General features: G+C 41.2%; 1 protein-coding gene across 1 annotated transcript in view; it reads left to right on the top strand.

The window, feature by feature from the left end:
- KCNH8 (potassium voltage-gated channel subfamily H member 8) overlaps positions 1–13,363 on the top strand; it is a gene marked incomplete at both ends in the record, with an annotated part of 386,090 nt that extends 372,727 nt beyond the window's left edge. The window contains one exon of the mRNA XM_082655515.1: positions 12,665–13,363. Coding sequence (XP_082511641.1) covers positions 12,665–13,363 — 699 coding nt within the window. The remainder of the gene's footprint in view (positions 1–12,664) is intronic.
- Between the last annotated feature and the right edge of the window lie 12,573 nt (positions 13,364–25,936).

Genomic DNA, 25,936 nt, shown 5'->3' with positions numbered 1-25,936 from the left:
TTAGCCTTGGAGATGAAGAGTTGTGTTCAAATAACATTTATTAAAGAGTTTCTTAGGGAAATACATGTTTCTGTTTAAAGCTACAGTACCAGAAACTTGATGGGGGAAAGTGTCTGTCAGTGATTAAAAGAAGAATCTTTCTAGAGCCCTGACACACACTTTAGGTACCATGGCTCCATGAAAGTGTTCTTCTAGACCTCTCTGGGTCGGTCTTTCTCACTGCGACGTTCATTGCTCAGCTGCTCCGAAAGTAAAGGAAGAGTCTCTGCATTAATTCAGTAAGAACCTAACCTCTTGGCAGGCTTTTTTGGATATTGATTGGCAGTGGTTAAAAATGGGTCATTGAAATGTACAATAACAAAAGATAAAGAAGAAACAATTGATGAAATTTAGTTCTTTTTTTTTTTTGCGGTACGCGAGCCTCTCACTGTTGTGGCCTCTCCCTTTGTGGAGCACAGGCTCCCGACACGCAGGCTCAGCGGCCATGGCTCACGGGCCCAGCTGCTCCACGGCATGTGGGATCTTCCCGGACTGGGGCACGAACCCGTGTCCCCTGCATTGGCAGGCGGACTCTCAACCACTGCGCCACCAGGGAAGCCCTAGTTCTTTTTTTCATGTAAAATATTTGGGTTTTTTTAAATTAAAGGCACATAGGTATGGTTATAAAAATAAGACTCTAGTGTGCATACTGAATATTTTGTTTTTCCTTTTTAACCATGAGCTAAACATATAGAAATTTATACAACAGATATGCGAATAACTATTATTCATATTAGGCAAATAATAACATGTTCCCATGTTTCAGATGTGCTTTAAAGAAATTTAAAATGTTATATCCTTTAAAGGTCTTCCTTCTTATTTCATGAAATGATAGAACTCTAGGGTTAGAAAAAAAAGTCAAGAGGAAATTAGAAGTGAGAAAAGAATCACTGTAGAAATTGACTAAATTAGAAGCAACACAAGAGCAAATAAACAAATTTGCCAAAACAGATGGTGAAAAAGAAGGAAAATGTAAAGCATCTAATCTAGATGAAGAAGATTTTTTAGGGAAGGTGACAAATATTTAAGATACACAAAAACGATTGAACATACAAAAAATACAAGTCTCTGAAGAAGAAAGCCAAGGTTAGGCTTTCTACACTAACAAACACTAAAATTGATAATCCAATAAAATTCTCCAGAATTTTTTTTTTTTTTATGGTATGGGGGCCTCTCACTGTTGTGACCTCTCCTGTTGTGGAGCACAGGCTCCAGACGCATAGGCTCAGCCACTCTGCGGCATGTGGGATCCTCCCGGACCGGGGCACGAACCCGTGTCCCCTGCATCGGCAGGCGGACTCTCAACCACTGAGCCACCAGGGAAGCCCCACACAAGTTTTTTGATTTCCCAGTCTATATAAAACTTTTGTTTGCACTATACTGTAGTCTGTTAAGTGTGCAATAGCATTATGTCTAAGAAAAAGAATGTACGTGCCTTAATTTTAAAACATACTTTATTGCTAAAAAATGCTAACCATTATCTGACAATGCAGGGTTGCCACAAATCTTCAATTTGTAAAACAAAACAAACAACAAAAAACACTATATCCATGAAGCATGATAAAGCAGAGTGCAGTGAAATATGTATGCCTATAATTATGGCATATCCTAATTATATCATTCTCTGTACCTCAGTAACCAGAATTCACAGTGTAGAATAAAGGAGATACAAATATAATATGGAAAAATGTTAAGTAAGAACCCTATAGTCCTGAAATGGAATTAGGAACACTAGTATGAACTGATGTACTATCATAAACATGCATACATCTCCAAACTCTTTTAACAGAAAAGGAATAAAAACAGCGGCTAGCCCAATAACAGTAAATATTTCTGTGCCACAAGTATGGTGTTGAAATACAATTTCGCACTGAAGGAAACCAGAGTTTCTTGTATGAATGGCTGTTTCCAATTCTGGGGCATGAAATATACATGATGAGTCTGGAACACCTTTGTGTTCAGAGCACAGCAAGAAAGCTATCAAACCCTGTTAGTATGATGTTGAAAGAACTCAGGAGCCAATAGGAAGAGTCTCCCAGTGGCCAAAGATGGGATAATTTGAGCTTCAGTAAAGGTAAGAAATACAATGGATTAAAACACAGAAAATAGATAACAAATGCTCCAAGATGGCAGCACAGAAAGCACCTGAATTTCCCTCCTCCAGTGGATGAAGGACTGTATGTACAGCTACACACAGAATATTTCCCTCTGAGAGAATACAGAAACTAGCTGGGTGACTCCTACCCAGCAGGTGAATGAAAAAATGCCCATAGGGAAACAGGTAGGGGCCGCTGAGACACACTTTTGTGTCACACATAAACCCCATCCCAGACATAGCATCAGGCGATCAGGAGGGAACCCGCAACTTGCAGCTTCTCCCTGAGACTGAAGGGTTTGGACCACGCATATAGTGCCCGCAACTTGTAAGGTTCCTACCTGAGGGATGGGCCCCCCAAACACCTAGCTCTGTAAGCCAATGGGGCTTGTGTTCAGAAGCCCCACGGGACTATAGTAAAAAAAGAAGCAGTGTTTAAAGAGCGCAGAAGCACCCCCATGGCTATATACCCAGGCTCAGCAAAAACGTCCATCTCTCAGTTTCTCCCTCAAAGGGATTGGACTGCATACTTTCCCAGCTGCTGCCTGGTTGTCCGTTTCTAATCCGCCTGCAGCTAGGTGCTCACTGACGTCGTCTGCTTTGAGACACGGCCAAGTTTCAAATTCAGGGAGCCGCTAAGAACAAAGACCCTAAACCCTCAATGTGCCACCAAAAATCTGTTAGAACTAATAAACGAATTCAGTAAAGTTGCAGGGTACAAAGTCAACATACCCAAATCCTTTGCATTTCTATGGACTAACAATGAACTATCAGAAAGAGAAGTTAAGAAAACTGCCCCACTTACAATAGTATAAATAGAATAGAATACCTAGGAATGAAGTTAACCAAGGAGCTACAAGACTTGTATACAGAAAACTACAAAACAGTGTTGAAAGAAGATCTAAACAAATGAAAAACTCCAACTCTGAACTTGCCAAAGGAACTGAAAGAAGTGGGTTAGACTCAATTTTAAGCTCTTACTGAAAGATCAGTATATGAAGAGTTAACCAAAGGGACTAGATCCATAAGAATAGGAGCTATATCCATAAGACTAGGAATTATTGATCTGACTCTGAGAGCTGGAACCAAGAGTACCATGAGTCCTGTATATGTTAAATCTTGACAAGCACTGCCCTATGCAATTGGTATTCTGAAAGGAGACAGACTTTTGTCTGGTGTTCATGATAGCGGTGAGGATTCCTTAGCCAGAAAGCAGTTCAGACACTAATCAAACTTTGTCACAGGAAGCAGGAATGAAGACGAGGAAAGCAAAGGGTTGATAAATAATGGATTAGCATAGTACAGCTAAAGTGATACAGCTGTGTCCAATGACCTGAGCTTGCAGAAATTCAGTGAAAACACTGGAGTAACTACTCTCAAGACCATAATTGGTCATTTTGTATTGGTCATGCTAGACTTGTATTCTTCTCTTATTATAATTTAAGAGGCATCAGATGCACCTGCAAAAGCAAAGCCCTTGGTACTATTCCTGTGTGACCTCAGATAAGCCACTTCATCCCCCAACATTCTAGTCTCTCCAGCTGTAGGCAAAGATTTATAACTTTCATCAGTAATGGGCCTGAGATCTTCATTTGTCTGAAATTTATGCAAGTGCCGAGTATGGTTATTATTTTAGCTGACAAATAAAAAGACTGTCACTTGTTTTTGAATGCTTTGTGAAGCAAAAGACGCAAGGATAAAATTATGCCGATCATCTTTTTTGTTTTGCCTGCTGATGGAATTTGATTGAACTTGTCTGAATCTCATGATAAATATGCAACATAACAAAGGATTAAATGAAAGACCATTTAATTACCTGAATCAGAGTTTGTAAAAATGTATATGTGTTCATGGCAGGGGGAGAGGATTGGTGTAATTAGTATCCCTGAATTTAGAAAAATTGTGTCTGGCAGGAAAATGTGTACATGTTTGGCAAAAATTGAGTGACAGGTCAAGAACTCCTCAAGCTAAGAAGATTATATCAACAGATGCATTCCCCATCTGCTAACTGAATGCACAGAAATGGAAATCACATTTCTTCCCTATCAACTGAAGTTTCGGTTATACCCAGAGTCCATGAATCATACCATACCAATAGCTAAGATTGAGAAATATAAAATGAGAATAATAGAAGATGAAAGGAAGCTATTTTCTATGTGAAATGAAAGATATTGTCAAGAACACATTCTGGGCTTCATTATGAAACTCACACTCCTGTTTGCAAAAGGCACAATCCAAAGACACACTAAAAAAGCAAATCTGTGCTTGTACCAAAATGCACGTATAAAAGCTGGCCATGCAAGTGTTATTGGGACCACAGGTCACCAACATCACAGATGGATTCTTTAAACCATATAATAACACAGTGTTTTGAAAGTCTCCTATTTTGAAGTGGTGGGAACTTCCATGAACACCGAGATCATATGAAACATTCTTCCCTGCTAGATGCATAGTGATACTTACTTCCGTGTCCTGCAGTGCTCTTTAGGGGAGATTGAAGAAAGTTCTTCAAGTTCAAATGAAAATAACAAACTCATAGTAAGAAATTAGCCATGAAATTTAACATTTATTAAATTACTCATCTATCAACAAACATTTATAGATGGCAGGATGTGTGTAAGGCCTTAAGCTACTATAAAAACGAGAAAGACCACAGTACCCACACCCACCCCTGCCCCACGTTGGTCCTTACTCAATTCTTACCAACACCAAGCTGCACATCATTCTATTTTGACTCACTCATCCTTTATAGAAAAGTCTTAATCCATCTGACTGCAATTTCTCAAACCTTAGACTTAAGGATACAGGATACAGGATCTCCATCAAAATTTTTCAAAAGCTCTGGCTATTACTCTTACTGTTTGCTACTGGAAAGATCCACACAAGGCAATGCTAAAACGTGGAGACTCTGTTTCTTCCAATATTAATTATGTAAAAGTGTTAACAGGAATAGTTTACCTCTCCATGCTGAGGCTGGAGAGGAGTTACAGAGATAACTGGCTTTTATTTTCTTTGGGCTCCGTGTTTCCCGGGTTTGTATTCCCTACCACCAAGTTTCAACTAAGCTTAATGCCTGTGTTGCATTATCAAATCCAGACACCTGAAATTCTGACATAATACCAATCCTGTGGGGAATAAACTTTAACATCCATCATATTATTTAATCGTCACAACAAAGCCCTTGTTGAAATATGACTCAGGATAATGAGAAGTACTGTCACAGGAATGAAACAAATTAAACGTGAAAGGAGAAGCCCAGGTACTCTGGAAATGTAGGCGACAGTGATTTATTTCTGCACCAAACAGAAGTTCAGAGGAAACCTGGATACGGCAGAAATAGAAAAAGTGTGGCACTTTGCGATTCCCTTCTTAGCGGTATGGTAAGATCAGTGGGTGGATTATCATGGACAGTTGACAAGTCAGTTGTCACACACGTGTTTCTATTCATGATGGGAGATGCTGCTCCAAAGAGTGAACACACTGCCTGGAAACCTAAACAGCTAATAACTTGTCGGTTAAATGCATGGTGTTGGGAGAACAGAGAAGGGAATAGTCTTTAGATGCTCCAAAGTTTTGGCTAGAACACTGAATTACTTGGATACACAGATGGTGTTTTCATCACATCTTCCTCCTAACAGTTGGGACTTCGGAAGGGCTAGAGAAATCTTGGATGTGAACAATTGCCTACACAGATGGTAATGGTGAACTGGTTTGGCTAACAGTTTTAAATTCCAGACCGATGGATTCCTATCTACTGAAGAATGAGAAGGGAGAGGGAAAAAAACGGGTAAAGAAAGTGTAACTTAATACACAAGTAAAAGAATAATGTGTATTAAGTTGTGCTTTCTTTATCTACTATATATGGAAGTAGAAATAATCAGAAGGCCACATCTAAAATAGCCATGAAGGGACTTCCCTTGTGGCTCAGTGGTTAAGAATCCACCTGCCAATGCAGAGGGATACGAGTTCGAGCCCTGGTCCGGGAAGACTCCACATGCCGCGGAGCAACTAAGCTCGTGCGCCACATCTACTGAGCCTCCGCTCTAGAGCATGTGTGCCACAACTACTGAAGCAGGTGTGCCTAGAGCCTGAGCTCCACAACAAGAGAAGCCACCACAATGAGAAGCCTGCGCACCACAACTAAGAGTAGCCCCCGCTCGCCTCAACTAGAGAAAGCCCACGCGCAGCAACGAAGTCCCAATGCAGCCAAAAATTAATTAATTAATTAATTAAAATAAATAAATAAAATAGCCATGAAGGGTGGCAACTAGGGATGCAAAACACTTTGCCAAATTTCAGCTGATAAAACAACTCTGACTAACTTAATTGAATATGTCACTTGGCACTCACCATGTACTCATGAGATATGGGAGTCAGTAAACGGGAAATTTCCCCAGGGAATCAAAACTACCCATGGAAATCAAGTTTATGCTGGGACAAGTTACAGAGCAGCAAGATAAATAGCAGAAGTCTTGGCCAAAAGAGACCTATATCTACAGTTATGAAGGAAACACATTAAAATAAAAGGGATTCTTAGTGGCGGAAATGCCACCTGCTCTTTCAAACTGGGAAACACCCAAGGATTTGATTCAGGAAATTTATATGCAAAACTTTAACAGTCATAATACCTACTTTTAACATATTTACTTGGGGTGAAGAGCACGAGTTACAGATTTCCCAACATAATTTTGTAGTAGGAATCTTTCCCCCATGATGTTTATGGTAAAATCATGAGATAACATAAAATAAAAATTGAAAGCAATATGAGTACCAAGCCCTTCAAAATGGCAGGAATTGCATTCTTTTATACATTCAAGATTTACTGAGTGCATGTTGTATTCTAGGCATTGCCCAGAGTCCAGGAGACACTGAGGTAAATAATAACTTCTACCCGCATGGAACTCAGAGCCTGGTTGGGACAGACAGTCCTATCGATGCTCAAACTGCTCTTTGAGTATCAATGAGCTGTCAGGAAAAAGCTCTTCAGAGGAAATGAGGGATTTGATGTTTGAAGGGAGAGAAACTTACCAGGCAGAAAAGGGGCCGAGGAGAAGAGACCCCAGTCAGAGGTACAGCCTTCACATGGGCAGTGTGATGTGACCCCCACTGTATTCAGACTGATGGTATGCAAAGGGGAAAATGCAGGAAACGGACCATTAAAAAACCAAGTGGGAGTGCTATTCACAATAGCCAAGACATGGAAGCAACCCAAACGTCGACAGATGAATGGTTAAAGAAGGTGTGGTACATATATACAATGGAATACTACTCAGCCATAAAAAAGAATGAAATAACGCCATATGCACCAACATGGATGGACCTAGAGATGATCATACTAAGTGAAGTCAGAAAGAGAAAGATAAATATATGCTATCACTTAAATGCCAAATCCAAAAAAGTGATACAAATGAACTTATTTACAAAACAGAAATAGACCCACAGACATAGAAAACAAACTTATCATTACCAGGGGGGAAAGGGAGGGGAGGGACACATTAGGAGTTTGGTATTAACATATATACACTACTATAAAACAGGTAACCAACAAGGACCTACTGTAGAGCACAGGGAGCTCTACTCAATGTTTTGTAATCAACCTATACGGGAAAAGAATCTGAAAAAATATATATATACATATATATAGCTGTATAATTGAATCACTTCTGTATACCTGAAACTAACGCGACATTGTAAATCATACTTCAATTTAAAAAAATTGAATTAATCATTAAAAAAAAACCAAGTGGGACTTGTGAAGGGCTTCGTAGTACCTGCTCTGTTTTCTAATATGAGTGACAGAAGACATTTAAAAAGTGTAAACAGTTGTTGAAGTAAATGGGAAAACATTGGTTCATTGGATCCAAATGATTTTTTGTTTTTATTGACCTATCTCTGCAGCATTCTGGGTTTATGTTGTATTTTGAAGACATCTCTTTAAGTGGACAGACAGTGCCTTGTTCATAAGGTAGTTCCAACAACCTTTTTTAGCAAATGCCCATCTTCTTAACTGTGCTGTGAAAAAGCATTGAATCCCACCCCCCTTAGAAAGTAGAGACTTTGCATTCTCTGCTTTCTACATTTGATTAAGAATAAAGCCTTTTGTGTTTTAGAATGAATTTGTCAGCAAGGCGAGCAGAAAGCAGTAAACAAAAGTGCTGTGAAGCTTTACTCTCTGTGGCAGTATGTTATCACCTTCAGTGAGAACAGAGTCTCTACCCTCAGGAGATGCCATCTCTCCTGTGGCAGCTGGCTTTGCCCTTACAAAGGGAGAGATCCCTTACCTACTAAGGATTAATCCCCTATGCAGCTTTAATAAGGGGCAGGGGTGTGTCCCCAGTGCCACAGTGACAGAAGTCTTCCCTGATGTAAATTGAACATTACCCTCTAGAGCTGAAGAAAGCTCTATTTCCTTGGGTTCTTTACTCCGCTTAGTTCAAGCTAATATAGTAATTTTTTTTTTCTGAAAATGTTAATGCTATTTACATTCCTGGAGCTAGTCAAGACTCTGGAGTCCCATTCAAAGTTCATGGCCTCAAAGTTATGGTAAATGCTCAGGAAAAGTTCAGTGCCACGAACGTGGCCTTGGAAAGGTAGTTCAACCATAGAAAAATATCTGTTTCTTTTGAAAGCTAGAAAAAAATAGTTCATCAGCAATATGTCTATTAACATATTTCCCACTTCCAGATTTTCCCTTATTACAAACCCTTTTCTTTTTAAAAGCATATGTTGTCTTTTATTTATTTATTTATTTATTTATTTATTTATTTATGGCTGCGTTGGGTCTTCGTTGCTGTGCGCAGGTTTTCTCTAGTTGCGGCGAGCAGGGGCTACTCTTCATTGCAGACTTCTCCTTGCGGTGGCTTCTCTTGTTGTGGAGCACGGGCTCTAGGCGCACAGCCTCAGTAGTAGTGGCTTGCGTGCTCTAGAGCGCAGGCTCAGTAGTTGTGGCACACGGGCTTAGCTGCTCCGCGGCATGTGGGATCTTCCCGGACCAGGGCTCAAACCCGTGTCCCTGGCATTGGCCGGCGAATTCTTAACCACCGGCCTGCCAGGGACTTCCCTGTACAAACATTTTTGGTCTTGTTCCATTCATATAATTTGCTGTGAAGAAATTTTACTGTCTCTTATTTTTTTAGAGATACTATTTACTTATTTGATGTTGAATTACCATTTCAGACAACTTTTTTATAAATTTTATTTTTAAATACAATGTATTAGTTTCAGGTGTACAGCAAAGTGATTCAGTTTTACATATACATATATGTATATGTGTGTGTGTGTGTGTATATATGTATATATATATAGAGAGAGAGAGAGAGAGTCTTTTTCAGATTCTTTTCCTTTATAGGTTATTATAAGATATTGAGTATAGTTCCCTGTGCTATACAGTAGGCCCTTGTTGTTGATTTTATATACAGTAGTGTGTATACGTTAATCCCAAGCTCCTAATTTATCCCTCCCCCCCCCCATCCTTCCCCTTTGGTAACCATAAGTTTGTTTTCTATGTCTGTGAGTCTGTTTCTGTTTTGTGTATAAATTGGAGCTAGAGACTATCATACTAAGTGAAGTAAGTCAGACAAAGTCAAATATCATACGACATTGCTTATATGTGAAATTAAAAAAAAAATGAACCCATTGCAGACAACTTTTACACGAGGCTCCTTTTTGTATCATCTGTGCTCTTCACAAACTCTGTCCACATTGGCAAAAATCTCTCAACTCTTAGGCAATGTCTTCTCTAATATACTGTAATAGAGCACCAAAACTAGAAGGCTCGAATTCCAGACCAACAACTGTCATTCATGAAATAAGAGACCTTAAAATGTCATTTAACCTCTGGGCCTTAGTGTCCCCACTTTACAGGTGCGTCCCTGCTGATCTTAGTGTTGTTTGTAGATCCAATAGGGAGAACGGACCTAAAAGCTTGTTGTATTATAAATGTACTCATTTATTGGATAACATAATTGTTGCTGTGTCTAAAATGCAAAGTTGCACTTCAAAGATTTTGTCTTTATTCAATGCTAAGGCTGACTGAAAGCATTCTTACTGGGAGCTGAACCCTGGTGAACTTGATACAGGCATTAACTTAGACCACCTACAGGAAGGGGACGGTTAATATATCCTTCAAACATCTCATTTAGTATCAACTTTCTCTTCTGAAATTTTGATAGAAGGGCTAATCAACTCAAGATAGAACCCCTGGGTGCATGTCTGCTGTGCTGAGATCCAGAGATGATTTGTGTCACCCGTGTACTTTAGAATTGAGTTTTGGCAAGTTCTGAAATTGACAACCTGCAGTGAAAATTTCAAAACACATAGACTCTTTCTCAGATTCACTGTTTCACTTCTTAAATGTGAGTCTCAGAGATATCTTTTTCTCGCCAAAAATTTTAGATCTGCTGAAAAGCCTGGGCAAGTATTCGATAGGGTCCCTCGAGTTCCATGCTAGCAGCAAGGCAGAAATAGTTTTGGCCTGGCAATTTCAAGGCAGGTGTTACCAGTTGGTTGCCTGAACCATGGAAAAACCTCCTTCTGGTCTTTTAAAAATGCCTGATTTGAATGACACTACCTCCTGATGGGCCTGCCATGGGGAATTCGTTTCAGAATGCACTTATAGGAAGTGGACTGAATGAAGTTACTGGATGAATTAGGAATGTATACTTAAATATTGAAAAAAGTCTGCCCCAAACAGCAATCTTGGTTTTGGCTTCATTGAAACTGAACTGCCCTTTTGTCTTGTTTTGTTTTGTTTTTTTTCTGATGGTATTTAGCCAGTGGGTTCAGCTGCTTATATTGGAGTTTGTGGTTCATGAGAGTAAAATCGGGGCATGGGAAGTCCTTTATAAAATACAGTCTTATAGCAATGAGGGCAAAATATTACACTATGTGTTCGTGTTACGAATCTAACCAAAGACTAGAAAATATATGTGTGGCCTGCTTTCTGAAATATAGGTTTTCCTCATTTTGAAGAATAGAAACCATCCAGAAAAGCTGGATATAAGTCAAGTTCAATTTTCTGGTGGTCTTCCATGGTTAAAAAATGGGATGTGGTTGTTAGGAAAATAAATCCTCCGGTGAATTACAGTATTGGTTTAAGTGTAAAGCAGATAATGAAGACTCTTCAGAGGTTCTTGCGAGTTTGAGGGTCATGTCTCCCTTGAAGGTCTTATACAAACTAAATGTCTCACCTAGAAAAGTGAATAAAGAACACACTGCACAGGGCTTCCCTGGTGGCGCAGTGGTTGAGAGTCCGCCTGCCGATGCAGGGGGCATGGGTTCGTGCCCCGGTCCGGGAAGATCCCACATGTCGCGGAGCGGCTGGGCCCGTGAGCCATGGCCGCTGAACCTGCGCGTCCGGAGCCTGTGCTCCGCAACGGGAGAGGCCACAACAGTGAGGGGCCCACGTACCACAAAAAAAAAAAAAAAAGAACACACTGCACAGTTGGGGTTGTAATTCCGTGGGGTTCCGGTTCACTGATGGACCCCAGCCCTCCAGGGTTCCCCACAGTGCTTATGTGGACGGACCCACCTTGAAGACCTTTTCGTTTCTAACTCTCATTTTGCAGCTTTCCCTTTTCTATAGACAAATCCTAGCAAGTCTGTTGTGAGTTCTTTCTTAGCACCCTCCCTACCCCTGAAGGCCAGTATATCTCTGACTAAGTGTTGATCTTGACCAGAAATGGCAGGAGTGAGAACCGTCATTTACTGGGTGTCTACCCTGGGCAGGCAGCGTGCTGAGTGCGTTATATACAGCAATACGCACGTCTCCACATTGTTTTGAGGTGTCTTGGATGGTGGGTGCGCACCACGGAGCATCCCGCTAACTCAGAGGAAGGGAAGCAAAAGACACTGTCTGCATTTCAGAGATGCAAGAGATGATGGACCCACACTTCTAATTTTGTCCAGGAACCTGCAAATCACTGATTAAGAATGTCAGACTGAGACAAATAGCATATGATATCACTTATATGTGAAATCTAAAAAAATGATACAAATGAACCTATTTACAAAACAGAAATAGACTCACAGTCATAGGAAACAAATTTGTGGTTACCAAAGGGGAAACAGGGGAGATAAATTAGGAGTTTGGGACTGACATATACACACTACTGTATATAAAATAGGTAATCAACAAGGACCTACTGTATAGCACAGGGAACTCTATTCAATATTTTGTAATAACCTATAAGGGAAAAGAATCTGGAAAGGAATATATATATATATATAGCTGAATCACTGCTGTCCACCTGAAGCATTATAAATCAACAATACTTCAATTTAAAAATGTATGTAAAATCTTTTAAAAAGAAGGCCAGACTATGTGTGTCTCTCTAGGTTCCCACAGAATGAGAGGATGGCTTTAGATCAGGTGCTCAGCCACCCCATTCACCCTTTGGGCTTGGCTGGAGTTAGAGGTGAAGCAGCCTTCCAGACCTTCTTACTGAGAAATCTCATTTCCCTTCCTCACTGCTCTGAAATCACTGCCGTGCTCCTCTGACTGCTGCCTTTTGCCTTACTTTGTCCACACAGGTAACGACACTGACTCAGGAGGTGTCCCAGTTAGGTAAAGACATGAGGACTGTGATGCAGCTTCTAGAACACGTCGTGTCCCCCCAGCAGCCCGCTCGGTTTTGCTCTCTGCACACCACCTCTGTGTGTCCCTCCAGCTTACAGACCAGGATGACCTGGAGCACGCACCAACCCTGTCTACACTTGCAAGCAGGTGGAGCCTCTTATACCCAAGCCCAGCTTTGTCATGGGAATGTCACCCCTGACATATGGAGTGTGGATCCCTCCTCTGTGGGGAGCAGCCCCCAGCGAACTGGCGTTTACGAGCAAAATCCTGTAGGCGGTGAACTGTATCATTCTCCGAACCTTGATTATTCACCTGCCCGCTACCAGGTCGTCCAAGAAGGTCGTTTGCAGTTTTTAAGGTGCATCTCTCCACAGTCAGACACTACGCTGATGCCTCTGCAGTCCATCTCGGCCACTCTCTCGTCCTCTGTCTGTTCCTCCTCAGAAACATCTTTGCACCTGGTTCTCCCAAGCAGATCGGAGGAGGGCAGCTTGGGCCAAGGAGCCATGAGTTCCTTCAGTCTGGAAAACCTGCCAGGATCTTGGGACCGGGAAGGAAGGGCATCCATCACTACTGAACCCTCGGAGAACTTTCCACTGGAAGTTGTCACAAGCCCAGCAGAAGTGAAAGATACTAAAGCCATAAACGTATGATATTAGGGCATGTGAGGCAGCCGCCAGTTTCAGCTCCACCACTGCATGACAGCCCTGGTTTGCCTTTCTTGCCTCTGGCAGCATGAAGACTGGGCAAGGCTGGGAGACCTGTGGAAGAGAGGGTCCGGGGAAAGGCAGAACCACCTCCAGACTGTAGCAGACACTTCCTGGATCCTAGAAACAAAATAGGAACATTTTCCTGTACAGGCATTAACTTCCTGGTCTGTTTGACAGACTTTGGTAAAAGTCCAAAGACCCTGAGGGTCTGAGCAGCTAGATGTCCCAGACAGAGAATGTGTGGATTCATTTTGTCCTAGGTGGCTTTTGTGAAGTGCAGCAAAGTTTTTTTCTGAGTTCCTGTGTGTCACTCCTGAACAGTATCCGTAGGACTGTGGGCCCTGGGAGTGCACAGCTCTTGCTGATCTATTTTTCAAATGCAGAAGGCAAAGGGACACTTATCACTGCATGTCATCTCCTAGACAATCAGTCACACAGAGCTGGTGGCCAGTGGTCAGCTATTGCACGTTATTTGCCATGTAAATGAATATGTCTTTATTTATCAAAAAAAAAGAGACGCTATTTTTATATCCTTGGTATGAAATATGTATTTAAACTATTTAAATTATTTATAAAGAAATGAATGTTTTCATTTTGGTAAAAAAAAAAAAAGCTTGCCGTTTTAACAAGAAATGCACTACTGTTATGTATAGTAGATTAAAAATTATTATTCAGAGGATGTAGTTTCGAAAGGAAGCCCCCCATTTATCTGCATGCAGTTTGCAACAAATGTATTCTCACACTTCTGGATTACAAAAGAAAAGTGAGGTCATATTTCATTAATGAAGTAAAAACCTGGACTGAGTGTCTGGCATGGTAGGGGGAGGGGGAGAGTCCACCTGGTCTCTGGGGACTCAGGTAACAACCTGAACTGAGGCTGCCCCCTCTGTGCCTGTGTAAATATCTCTCCTCCAGCCATCTTACTTCGTGGTTCTGGAACCCAAAACTGGTCTGGAGAATATGAGATCGCAACTACATTGAGCTCTTTTGGCCTCAAAACGAGGAAGAAAACCTTGGGTGTATCCTTCCTCTGTGCTGTTCTTTCAGGAGCGCTTGCGCAGACCGGTGAAAATTCCAAAATGAAGCCGAGACTTCAGAGTTCCGATTTGTGAGAGGGATGCCACCTTGCTTTGGATCAGCGCTTTAATTATTTTTCTTTAAAGCGCTCAACATTGCTGTAAGTTATGCAGAGCAGGTGTTTTCATTCTCATGTTGCAGAGGTTAAATTAATAAAGTCCCAGCAATTACACAGCTAGGGAGCTAGAGAGAGTCTAGAACCTATAGTGCTTTCTACATCTCAACCAATACCCAAATTCAGATGCTGGCGTGGTAATGATATAAACGCCTTCACTTCAGGTTTATTGTATGTTTAAGAACATTTCAGGGCTCATCATCCCAGATGTTCTTAGAAAACATATTGAATTCACATTCTAGAGTCACCCTGTTCTTATTTCCCACCACAGAGCATAAGCAATTTGAAAACTGTTATTATTAAAAACATGTACACAAAGCAAGACTTCTGGTGTGTGACTCTTATATCCTAAAATTGGCTAGAGTAGCAGAAAGAAAATAAACCTTCTCTAAGAAAAATGGCAACAGTGCATGTGTCTGAGGCAGATCACTTAAGACTCGTGTCTTCTCTTCCCCCAGATCCAAAATTCAATCTCTCCTTACCTAAGTGAATGGGAAAATAGAGGCAAAGGTAACCTGCTGGATTTAATGTATTTATTTGTAGTCACCCTTTTTGCTTATCCTGACCTAAGTCATCATTCTAAGTACCATTCAAATAGAACTAATTGGTGTTAGTTCATGATTGTCTTTCTGGCAAACTAGCACTACCTTACTGATGCTAATAATGATGACTGGCATTCTGGTTTTTGAGTACTAACTATGTACCAACACGCGTTTAGGAATTAACACATGTTATGTTTCCTTACCTAGTAGTCAAACAATGCTAAAAGTTACTTGTTATTATTTTATCCCCATTTTGTAAATGAATAATTGAGACACAGATTCTTTAACTTGCCCGAATCCCACTGTTTTCAGTAATAGCCCCAATACCCCCGTGACCACTCTGGGTACCCCTCCCTTCATGTCCAAATCCATTCCTGCTGCCTTTTGACACTGTACTAGTAATTAATTTCCTTTGAAATCCATGAATAAAATAAAATAAAATATTTTTTTAAAGCATACATATGGGATAAAGTAGTCAAGCTCCAAGGATTTGGGAAAGTCGTGGTGAAATGCCTGGAAACATGTCCATATTTTTCCAGCTGGTTACTTTCTTTGTACCTACTCCTGAGAGCTGACTTCAGTGGCTCTAAGAACCAGCTGCCCACCCTGGCCAGGTCTGCAACTAGACAGGAAGGAGCAAGCACCTGGGAGAACTGGGGGTCCCCATTGATTCTTCCAAAATGGCACCTGCCTCATGTGAATCAGCCTCACCTTCTTCCTTATTAACCTTTCCCCTCGTCAACTCTCCCATATGCAGAGCAGCTCAGAATGACATGTTTGGGGTTTTTCTTTGTCTGTTTATGTGTGTTGTGATATTATCCTAGGAAATGAGAATTCCAAGTTCTAGGTGTTTGATTTTCTAAACACTGTTGCTATACAAATAGCAGAGGCCCTTGCAGTCTGCTCAGAGATACATTTTTGTATCCCTACGGTTTCCTCACCTCCCCACTGTCCCCTAAAGAAGCAAAACAGAGATCTAGAGGGAAGAGAAACACTTAAGTTCTTGGTCAAGTATATTTTCTTAAAAATAATATTGGGGACTAAATGTTTCTGTGTAGTTCTATTTAAGAGAACCAGATAGACAGATTACATAAGACTTTATATTGAAACAACGTAAGAAGAAATTTCTGGCAATTAAAGCTACTTACAGATGGAGTTTATTGTCTTAAGATGTGTTAAAATCAGTAACAAATTGTCCTCTCAGAGGTTGCTTAACTACTTGACAGGAATATTGTTTTCCAGAGGGCTCTATATTCAGTGTGAAATTAGCAGAATCCCTGCATCAGAATCACATAGGATAATTGTTTAAAATGCAGAAAATCTAACTTAACCCAATCCCTTTGAATGGGGCCTGGGCATCTACCATTTAGTAAACTCCCTGGGTGACTTACATGCATTAAAGGTTGAGAAATATTGGTCTAGAATCTATAGTAATAAAAGATTGAGTCCTGGGCTTCCCTGGTGGCGCAGTGGTTGAGAGTTCGCCTGCCGATGCAGGGGACGCGGGTTCGTGCCCCGGTCCTGGAAGATTCCACATGCCTCGGAGCAGCTGGGCCCCTGAGCCATGGCCGCTGAGCCTGCGTGTCCAAAAAGACTGAGTCCTAGCTAATTTATACCTAAGTGGGCTAGCACCTAAATTTTATTAAAGACAGCCCCAGGTCTATAATTGTATAACAGAGACGTTGGGTTAACCCTTGTATCAGTAGTTCTAAAATTTTAGTTTGAATAACATATTTCCAGGGGCTTTTATTAAAATAGAGATTTCAAGGCCTTGATGCCTAAGATATGGGCTGGGTCCCAAGTGATTCTGATACAGATGTTCCAGGGAACAAACTCTAGAAACATGGCCCTAAGCAGTGTAATCATCTCAATAATGAAGAGTTAGACCAACTAGACCCAAACCAATTACAGCTGACGACTGCATGCAGTACTATTTCCATATAGTTCCTAACACATCGGTGATTTTTTCATGAAAGTAATTGATCCTTTTCTCCAAGAGAGCTTTGAACATTCACTCACGGTTTCAGCTCTAATGATTGCCTACTATGTGTCATGCACCAGTACGTCCTGATTTGTGGTGGGTGTCTGAGTTTCATTTGGATTTTCTAGAAGGAAAAAAGTGAAAATGCCGTTTGAAGTCTCATAAATGGGTCAGTTCTGCTGGATAGGGAGAAGCATATTTGGATGTGATGCAAGTCAACTATTTGGTTGGAGAATGACCGTTGCTGTGGATGCCCCCAGGGTGGAATGGGACTGCTCCTGTCAAGATTCTGATTTTATCCAGAACAGTGAAACTAGTTTGTTCCAAATAGTTCCTGCGGAGGCTGCTTCTTCTCGTGAAGTGTGTAGTTCCCTTCCTAAGGGCATCCTTATCGAGCATTGCCTTTACAATTTATAATTCTCCAAGCGTCATCTTCCTCAGATCATCGCCATCGCTGACAGTAGAGCCTCAGCACATGCACAGGCTCAGTTAAAGGCTGTTCCAAAGACTTCCTTTGCCCACTGCTTTCATCTTATCCAATGACAAATGCTACAAGTAAACAGGATGCTGAGAAAGGAACAAGCATTTTGGCGGAACGCAAATGAGGGTTTGCGTCCAGCCATTTTTTTCCCTCGCTCTGGGACCTCGGACAAGTTCTTTAACACTTCCGAGACGCACTTTCTCCATTTGAAAATCGAGGATTCAACTACATCTAACCTGCAGAGACTTTGTAAAGATTTAATGAAGTAATTTATGTGAAAGCATACTGCCTGACATCTGATGAATGCTAAGCAAATGTCAATTCTCTCCCCTGGCTCTCTTCTACCTGCCCCCCATGCCCGCCCCCAGTCTCCCCGTCTCCTTCCCCCACTAATTCCTCCACCCTTCCTTCCCCAGACCTCGCCCCCAGCCTTCTCCCTGGCTCTCCTTCTTCCTCCGTTCTCCCCCTCCTTCCCTCCCTCCCGCTCCCTCCTTTCCCCTCCCCTACATGTCCCAGGCTAAATTCTGGAAACTGAGCCCCCTTGGACATTCTCTCTGCATAGATCAAAATCTAGCTTTTGTACTATGTCTCCGACAATCGACTTCTCCACAGTGTTCACAATTATGTCAACGTTTACCTTAAAAAAATATCACTGAGGAGGCACCAGGGGAAAAAAAATGCTCTCTGCTCCTGCTATCTTAGCCCCAACCCATGTGGCTTCTGATTTCTTTACCTGAATTTTAGTAATTAAAGCCTTTTCTAAAAAAATTTATTAGAATATAACTGATTTAAAATGCCGTGTTAGTTTCAACTATACAGCCAAGTGTATCAGTTATGCATATACATATATCCATCCTTTTTTTAGATTCTTTTCCCATATAGGTCATTACAGAGTATTGAGAAAAGTTCCCTGTGCTAAAGCCCTTTTAAAAACTCTTCACAATTACAGAAAGATCCAAGACATTTATTCACGAATGTGAATATTTTACTTAAACATATACTTTTTGCCCATCAATTTCTTTATGGAAGTTTGTGGTTGCTTCATAAATCACACACACACATGAGCCAGGTCCACCACCCTGGGCCACAGAGGACCTGGGCTCTGTCAGCCACAAGCCTCAGAACTTTCTGGCAAGTGGTCTTGCTCTCTTGCCCAGAGCTCCTCGGCTGGAAGTAGAGAGGATGAAATGTCGGCCACTTCATACGGACATCTTCAAAGACTCCCCTTGGTCTCCCATGGAGATAGTAGGTCCCACCAGAGGAAATAAGCTAAATGTCACTGCCTGCAGCGTGTGTCCTGAGAGAGGCCATTCCTTGGGGTGTGTCATTCAACAGAGCCCTGAATATAGAGCTCACAAAAGACCCGAGGACAGCCCAGTGAGGCAGGGACCAGCATGTCTGCACCTGCAGTTCCAGGGAATTAAATCGCTGTACATTCTACAAAAAAAGAGCTGGGTGGGCAAAACACATACTGTGGGCAAAACCAGGCCTTCTCAGACTCCTTCTGTCTCAGGTTTTTTTCCCCTACGGAGATAAGAAGCTGGGAATGAGATGAAGTTAATACTGGATCTAAGGCTCTGATTTTGAGGGTTGTTTTTTGTTTTTTTCTTTTTTTACAGTTGACTTGATAAAACTGGCACATACATGTGATATATTTGAGTACAACAGAAAATAAAATGGGAGGAAGTGAGACTTAAAAGTGTGTCCATCTGTGTTTTTCTCCCCCCCCCCCCCCCCCCCCCCCCCCCCCGTCCCTGCCATAACTGTTATCTTAAAGTGTCCATAGGGGACAAAGTCCAGTTATTTACCCTGTTCCTCTTGTTATTTCCATCTCAGTGTGCAAATAGGAGGTTGGTTGTAAGTTTCTAGCCTAGAGCCCACTTGCCTCTTCCTCAGGAAACGTAAACAGGAGGCCAGTTGTAAATGCCTAGCCTGGAGCCCATCTATCTCCTGCCTCACTATCACATTCTCTCATGATTTTGAGTTCTATATGAATTCTAGAAGATCATCTCACTAAAGGCTTGTAACCAGAATTGAGTGAAAAATTAAAGTTTTATTACTAATGCCCCAGCTTAGCAAGACTGCTACTGTACTTGGACGTAACAGCACACAGGCTCTAATTTGAGAGTTAGCAAATTAGGATCTTGGTAACTTTTCCCACCTGTACATCCACTTATTTGGAAATAGACATATGACTCTATTCTCCCCATAGGTGTGGGCTGTAACCCAGGCTAATCTGAGCTGACTATAATATCCCATCACCTTGGCTATAATAATTGGTCCCCAGATGGGCTCTTTAGCCAAGCCAAGCTAATTAGAATCCTCCTCTGGGACATTTTTGTAGGAGTGTCATGGAAATACCTCTTTTCTCTTGGGTCTTGGAATTCCAACTGGCCATATTCCCTGATTTATGGCAAGCCTTTCAGCTTTAACTGCAACTTTAAAGACAACTAAGGCAGCATGAAAGAGAACATAGCTGCCAGTTCATCATGAGAATACAGCAGAAATGAAAAAGCAGGAGAGAGTGAGACAAGAAGAGAGTAATAGAAGGAGATAGAAAAAAAGAAAATGAGCTAATAACTTTGATTCCTGGATGAGTTATCCTTGAAGTTCCATCACTGCACTTTTTGGTTGTGTTTTTCACTTTTGTAAGAAGTCAATATAATTCCTTGAGGGGACCATCCTCGTTTAAGAATTCCCTCTGGGTTAGAGAGTACACTATGCCTTTGGTACTCTTGCTTTCAGTTGTGAATTTTCTACCAGGGCTGAAGCCCCTAAACTCCAGTGGGCAGTTTCTCCTTCACGATGGTTCACTTGTCCTGAGGGAGAATTATTTCTGAACTGCTTGTGTTAACCACTGCTGAGGAAGGGGCTCAAACTCAGCCCCATCTCTCAGGGAACACCGAGCCCTCTGAGGGGCTGCAGCTATGTGGTCCCCATGCTGAGCGTCTTTGGGGTCCCTTGCTGTGACCGGCAGCGATGTCCAGGAGCCTTCGGCTGAAATGCAGATTCCTGAAAATCTCCATAGTAACCCATTGTCCACAGTGAGTCCTAACCTGTAGAAAAGAAATCAAATTGCCATCTCTGGTTTCTAGGACCAAAAAGATATTTGAGCCCTAGACCTGGATCTCTTAGTATATCTCTGGTTAACTTACCCAAAAAACACATCCACAAGAAAAGGGAACCCTCCTGCACTGTTGGTGGGAATGTGAATTGATACAGCCACTATGGAGAACAGTATGGAGGTTCCTTAAAATACTAAATATAGAATTACCCTATGACCCAGAAATCCCACCACTGGGCATATACCCAAAGAACACCATAACTGAAAAACACACATGCAACCCAATGTTCACTGCAGTATTATTTACAATAACCAAGTCATGGAAGCACCCTAAATGCCCATAGACAGATGAATGGATAAAGAAGATGTGGCACATATATACAATGGAATATTACTCAGCCATAAAAAGAAACGAAATTGAGTTATTTGTAGTGAGGTGGATGGACCTAGAGTCTGTCATACAGAGTGAAGTAAGTCAGAAAGAGTAAAACAAATACCGTATGCTAATGCATATGTATGGAATCTTAAAAAAAAATGGTTCTGAAGAACCTAGGGGCAGGACAGGAATAGAGATGCAGACGTAGAGAATGGACTTGAGGACATGGGGAGCGGGAAGGGTAAGCTGGGACGAAGTGAAAGAGTAGCACTGACATATATACACTACCAAATATCAAATAGATAGCTAGTGGGAAGCAGCCACATAGCACAGGGAGATCAGCTCAGTGCTTTGTGACCACCTAGAGGGGTGGGATAGGGAGGATGGGAGGGAGACGCAAGAAGGAGGGAATACGGAGATATACATATATGTATAGCTGATTCATTTTGTTATACAGCAGAAACTAACACACCATTGTAAAAGCAATTATACTTCAATAAAGATGTTTAAGAAAAAAAATCACATCCACAGAACAAGGATAAAAGGGGTAGCATTTCTGACTCTTGGTTCTCAAAGTGTGGTCCATGGAGCAGCTGCAGCAGCTTCATCTGGGAGCTGAATAAAAATGCAAATTTTGGACCCCATCCCAGAGCTACTGAATCAGTGTCTGCATTTTAACAAGATCCTTGGGTGGACAGTTATACTTTTTTGAAAACACTGGGATTAACTTTGGTTCTTGATTCTGGCTACCTGTGAGAATCACCTGTACAGCTTTTTTTTTTTTTTTTTGTGGTACGCGGGCCTCTCACTCTCGTGGCCTCTCCCGTTGCGGAGCACAGGCTCCGGACGTGCAGGCTCAGCGGCCATGGCTCACGGGCCCAGCCGCTCCGCGGCATGTGGGATATTCCCAGACCGGGACACGAACTCACATCCCCTGCATCGGCAGGCGGACTCTCAACCACTGCGCCACCAGGGAAGCCCACCTGTACAGCTTTTAAAAAGCAGATTCCTGGTCCTGACCTCAAAGATTTTAATTTGGTTTGCCTGAGTTTGTCTGAGTGGGACCCAAGTATTGGTAATATTTAAAACTCCTCAGGTGACTGCAGTATGCACCCAGTGTTGAAAACACACTGCTCTGGAGCAGCGGTTCTCAAAATATGGTCCCCTGACCAGAAGCATCAGCATCACCAGGATCTAGTTAGAAAAGCAAATTCTCAGTCCCCACCTCAGACCTACAGAGTCAGAAACCCAGGGGATGGACCCCAGTGATCAGTGATGGTTCTGATGCCACTAAAGTCTGAGACTACTGCTCTAGTCTGGACAACAAAGGAACCAGCACAGGATGAAATAGGTCTTGAGTAGGTGGGAGTTTGACTGTAATAATATATTATTATATGTTAGATGTTTAATAAGATGTGTATCAATATCAACCTTCTTCTAGGAGACTCATCATTTTCTATCTATTTCAAATATTCCTCTATCTTTTAGAACAATACTGATAGACATAGAAAACAAACTTATGGTTACCATAAGTAAGGGGGAAGGGGGAGAGGGATAAGTTAGGAGTTTGGGATTAAAATATACACACTACTATGTATAAAATAAATAACCAACAAGGACCTACTGTATAGCACAGGTAACTATATTCAATATCTTATAATAACATAATGGAAAAGAATCTAAAAAGAATAACTGAATCACTTTGCTGTACACCTGAAACTAACACAACATCATAAATCAACTATATTTCAATAAATTTTTTTAAAGATAGAAAATTTAAAAGAAAAATAAACAAGACCATACTGATAAGACGAACATACCACTTTGTAAATAGAAGGGGCTCACTCCGTCCCCATCTTTTCTATTTCTACAGTTAAGCCTAATGACAGCCTTGTGAAAAATTGTATTCCTAGGATAGCGTTGATGCATCTCTGTTTCATAAGGTCTGCCTTAGGAAAAGAATGCTTGTTCACTAGAAGCATGCCCTGGAAGACAGTATGTACCAAGGAAAATCAACCTAATGTCTTTCCTAGTGCTAGTTACAGAGCTTGTTATACATGAAATATATATCAAGTCTTCACATGTCAATACAGAACCAGCTGCATATATAAGCCATAAGAGCAACATGATGTTGTTTTGATCACATTCACAGAAAACAACTAATAATTTATAATCTGTGGAGAGGTTGTACCTACTGACAGGAAACTATCATACACAAAAGAAAGAGAAGGGACTTCCCTGGTGGCACAGTGGTTAAGAATCTGCCTGCCAATGCAGGGGACACGGGTTCGAGCCCTGGTCCGAGAAGATCCCATGCCGCGGAGCAACTAAGCCCATGTGCCACAACTACTGAGCCTGCGCTCTAGAGTCCACAGGCCAAAACTACTGAGCCCGCGTGCCACAACTACTGAAGCTCTCATGCCTACAGCCCATGCTCCACAACAAGAGAAGCCACCAAAATGAGAAGCCTGTGCACCGCAACGAAGAGTAGCCCCTGCTAGCTGCAACTAGAGAGAGCCCATGCGCAGCAACAAAGACCCAATGCAGCCAAAAATAAAATTAAAAAAAAAAAAAAGAATGAGAAGACAAAGTTTTCTGTTACCAGAAACTTTCTATATTCATTCTCATGATGTCTATGTAGCTGCTATGGGAAACCTTTAGAGAGATTCACGGGTTTTTTTATGTTTTTTTTATTGTGGTAGAAGTCATATAATATAAAACACACTATTTTAACCATAGTTAACTGTACAGTTCAGTGGCACTAAGTACGTTCGCATTGCTGTGCAACTCTCACCATCATCTATCTCCCGAGTTTTTCACCTTCCTAAACTGAAACTCTGTTCCCATTAAACGCTAACTCCCCATTCCCCCTGCCCACCCCCTACCTCCTGGCCCCTGGCATCAACCAATATACTTTCTGACTCTATGAATTTGACTATTCTAGGTACCTCATCTAAGTGGAATCAAAAAGTATTTGCACATAATGTATATTGGAATGCATCTTTAAGGTTAACTTAATATATGTCCAGCAAACAGATTGTATCTTCTTTTTTTTCTTTCCCTGTGCCATAGAGTAGGCCCTCACCAGCCACCTACTTCATGCATAGTAGTGTACATACGTCAATTCCAATCTCCCAATCCATCCCACCACCCCCCTTGATGTCCATATGTTTGTTCTCTATGTCTGTTTCTCTCTTTCTGCTTTGCAAATAGGTTCATGTGTGCCATTTTTCTAAATTCCACAGAGATTCACTTTTAACATTAAACATCTAACATATAATAACATATTATTACAGTCAAACTCCCACCTGCTTAAGACCTACTTCATCCTATGCTGGTTCCTTTGTCTTCCAGACTAGAGCAGTAATCTCAGACTTTATTGGCATCAGAACCATCACTGATCACTGGGGTCTACCCTCTGTACATCTGGGGTGAGGCCTGAGAATTTGCATTTCTAATTAGATCCTGTGATGCTGATACTTCTGGTCAGGGGACCAAATTTTTGAGAACCACTGTTCCAGAGCAGTGTGTTTTCACTTTTAAACAAGTCAATTTTATTTTTATTTATGGGGTACCTGTATTCTAGGGTTTATGTATTTAGACTGGCCTAATAAGTCTGAACTTATCTAATACCTTTAGAGAGATATATGCTGAAGTAAATGTAAATAACAAGACTTGGGCTGAGATGAGCTGAGTTTTGAACTCCTCTACGTGACTATTTGATTTTAGACATGATCATTAAATCCTCAGACTCTTCCTTCCCTCATCTCTGAGATGTTATGTATTCATCTGAGTACTAGGAGCCTGTACTGCAAGAAAAAATTTTAGAGAAAGAGTTTACTTGGGGGATGACTTCAGTAAACACTGGTAGGGGAGTGGGGAAATTTTATATTGGAGCATAATTTATTAACAATGTTGTGTTAGTTTCAGGTATACAGCAATTTCAGTTATACATATACATGTATCTATTCATTTTCAAATTCTTTTCCCACTTAGGTTATTACAGAATATTGAGCAGAGTTTTCAGTATGTCCTTGTTGGTTATTTATTTTATTTTATTTTATTTATTTTTTATGCCATATTAATTTTTTTCTTAACATCTTTATTAGAGTATAATTGCTTTACATTGTTGTGTTACTTGCTGCTGTATAACAAAGTGATTCAATTATGCATATACATATATCCCCATATTTCTTCCCTCTTGTGTCTCCCTCCCTCCCACCCTCCCTATCCCACCCGTCTAGGTGGTCACAAAGCACCGAGCTGATCTCCCTGTGCTATGCAGCTGCTTCCCACTAGCTATCCATTTTACATTTGGTAGTGTATATATGCCCATGCCACTCTCTCACTTCATCCCAGCTAACCCTTCCCCTTACCCATGTCCTCAAGTCCATTCTCTATGTCTGCGTCTTTACTCCTGTCCTGTCTGTAGGTTCATCAGAACCTTTTTTCTTTTTTTTAGATTCCATATATATATATATATATATATATATGTATATATGTGTGTGTGTGTTAGCATACGATATTTGTTTTTCTCTTTCTGATTTACTTCACTCTGTATGACACACTCTAGGTCCATCCACCTCACTACAAATAACTCAATTTCGTTTCTTTTTATGGCTGAGTAATATTCTGTCATATATATGTGCCACATCTTCTTTATCCATTCATCTGTCTATGGACACTTAGGTTGCTTCCGTGTCCTGGCTATTGTAAATAGAGCTGCAATGAACATTGTGGTACATGACTCTTTTTGAATTATGGTTTTCTCAGGGTATATGTCCAGTAGTGGGATTGCTGGGTTGTATGGTAGTTCTATTTTTAGTTTTTTAAGGAACCTCCATACTGTTCTCCATAGTGGCTGTATCAATATACATTCC

Source organism: Grampus griseus (assembly GCF_964374135.1).
Source record: "Grampus griseus genome assembly, chromosome: 5".
Classification (NCBI taxonomy): domain Eukaryota; kingdom Metazoa; phylum Chordata; class Mammalia; order Artiodactyla; family Delphinidae; genus Grampus; species Grampus griseus.
The sequence above is the reverse complement of the archived record's forward strand: the minus strand, read 5'-3'. Positions and strand labels throughout refer to the sequence as shown.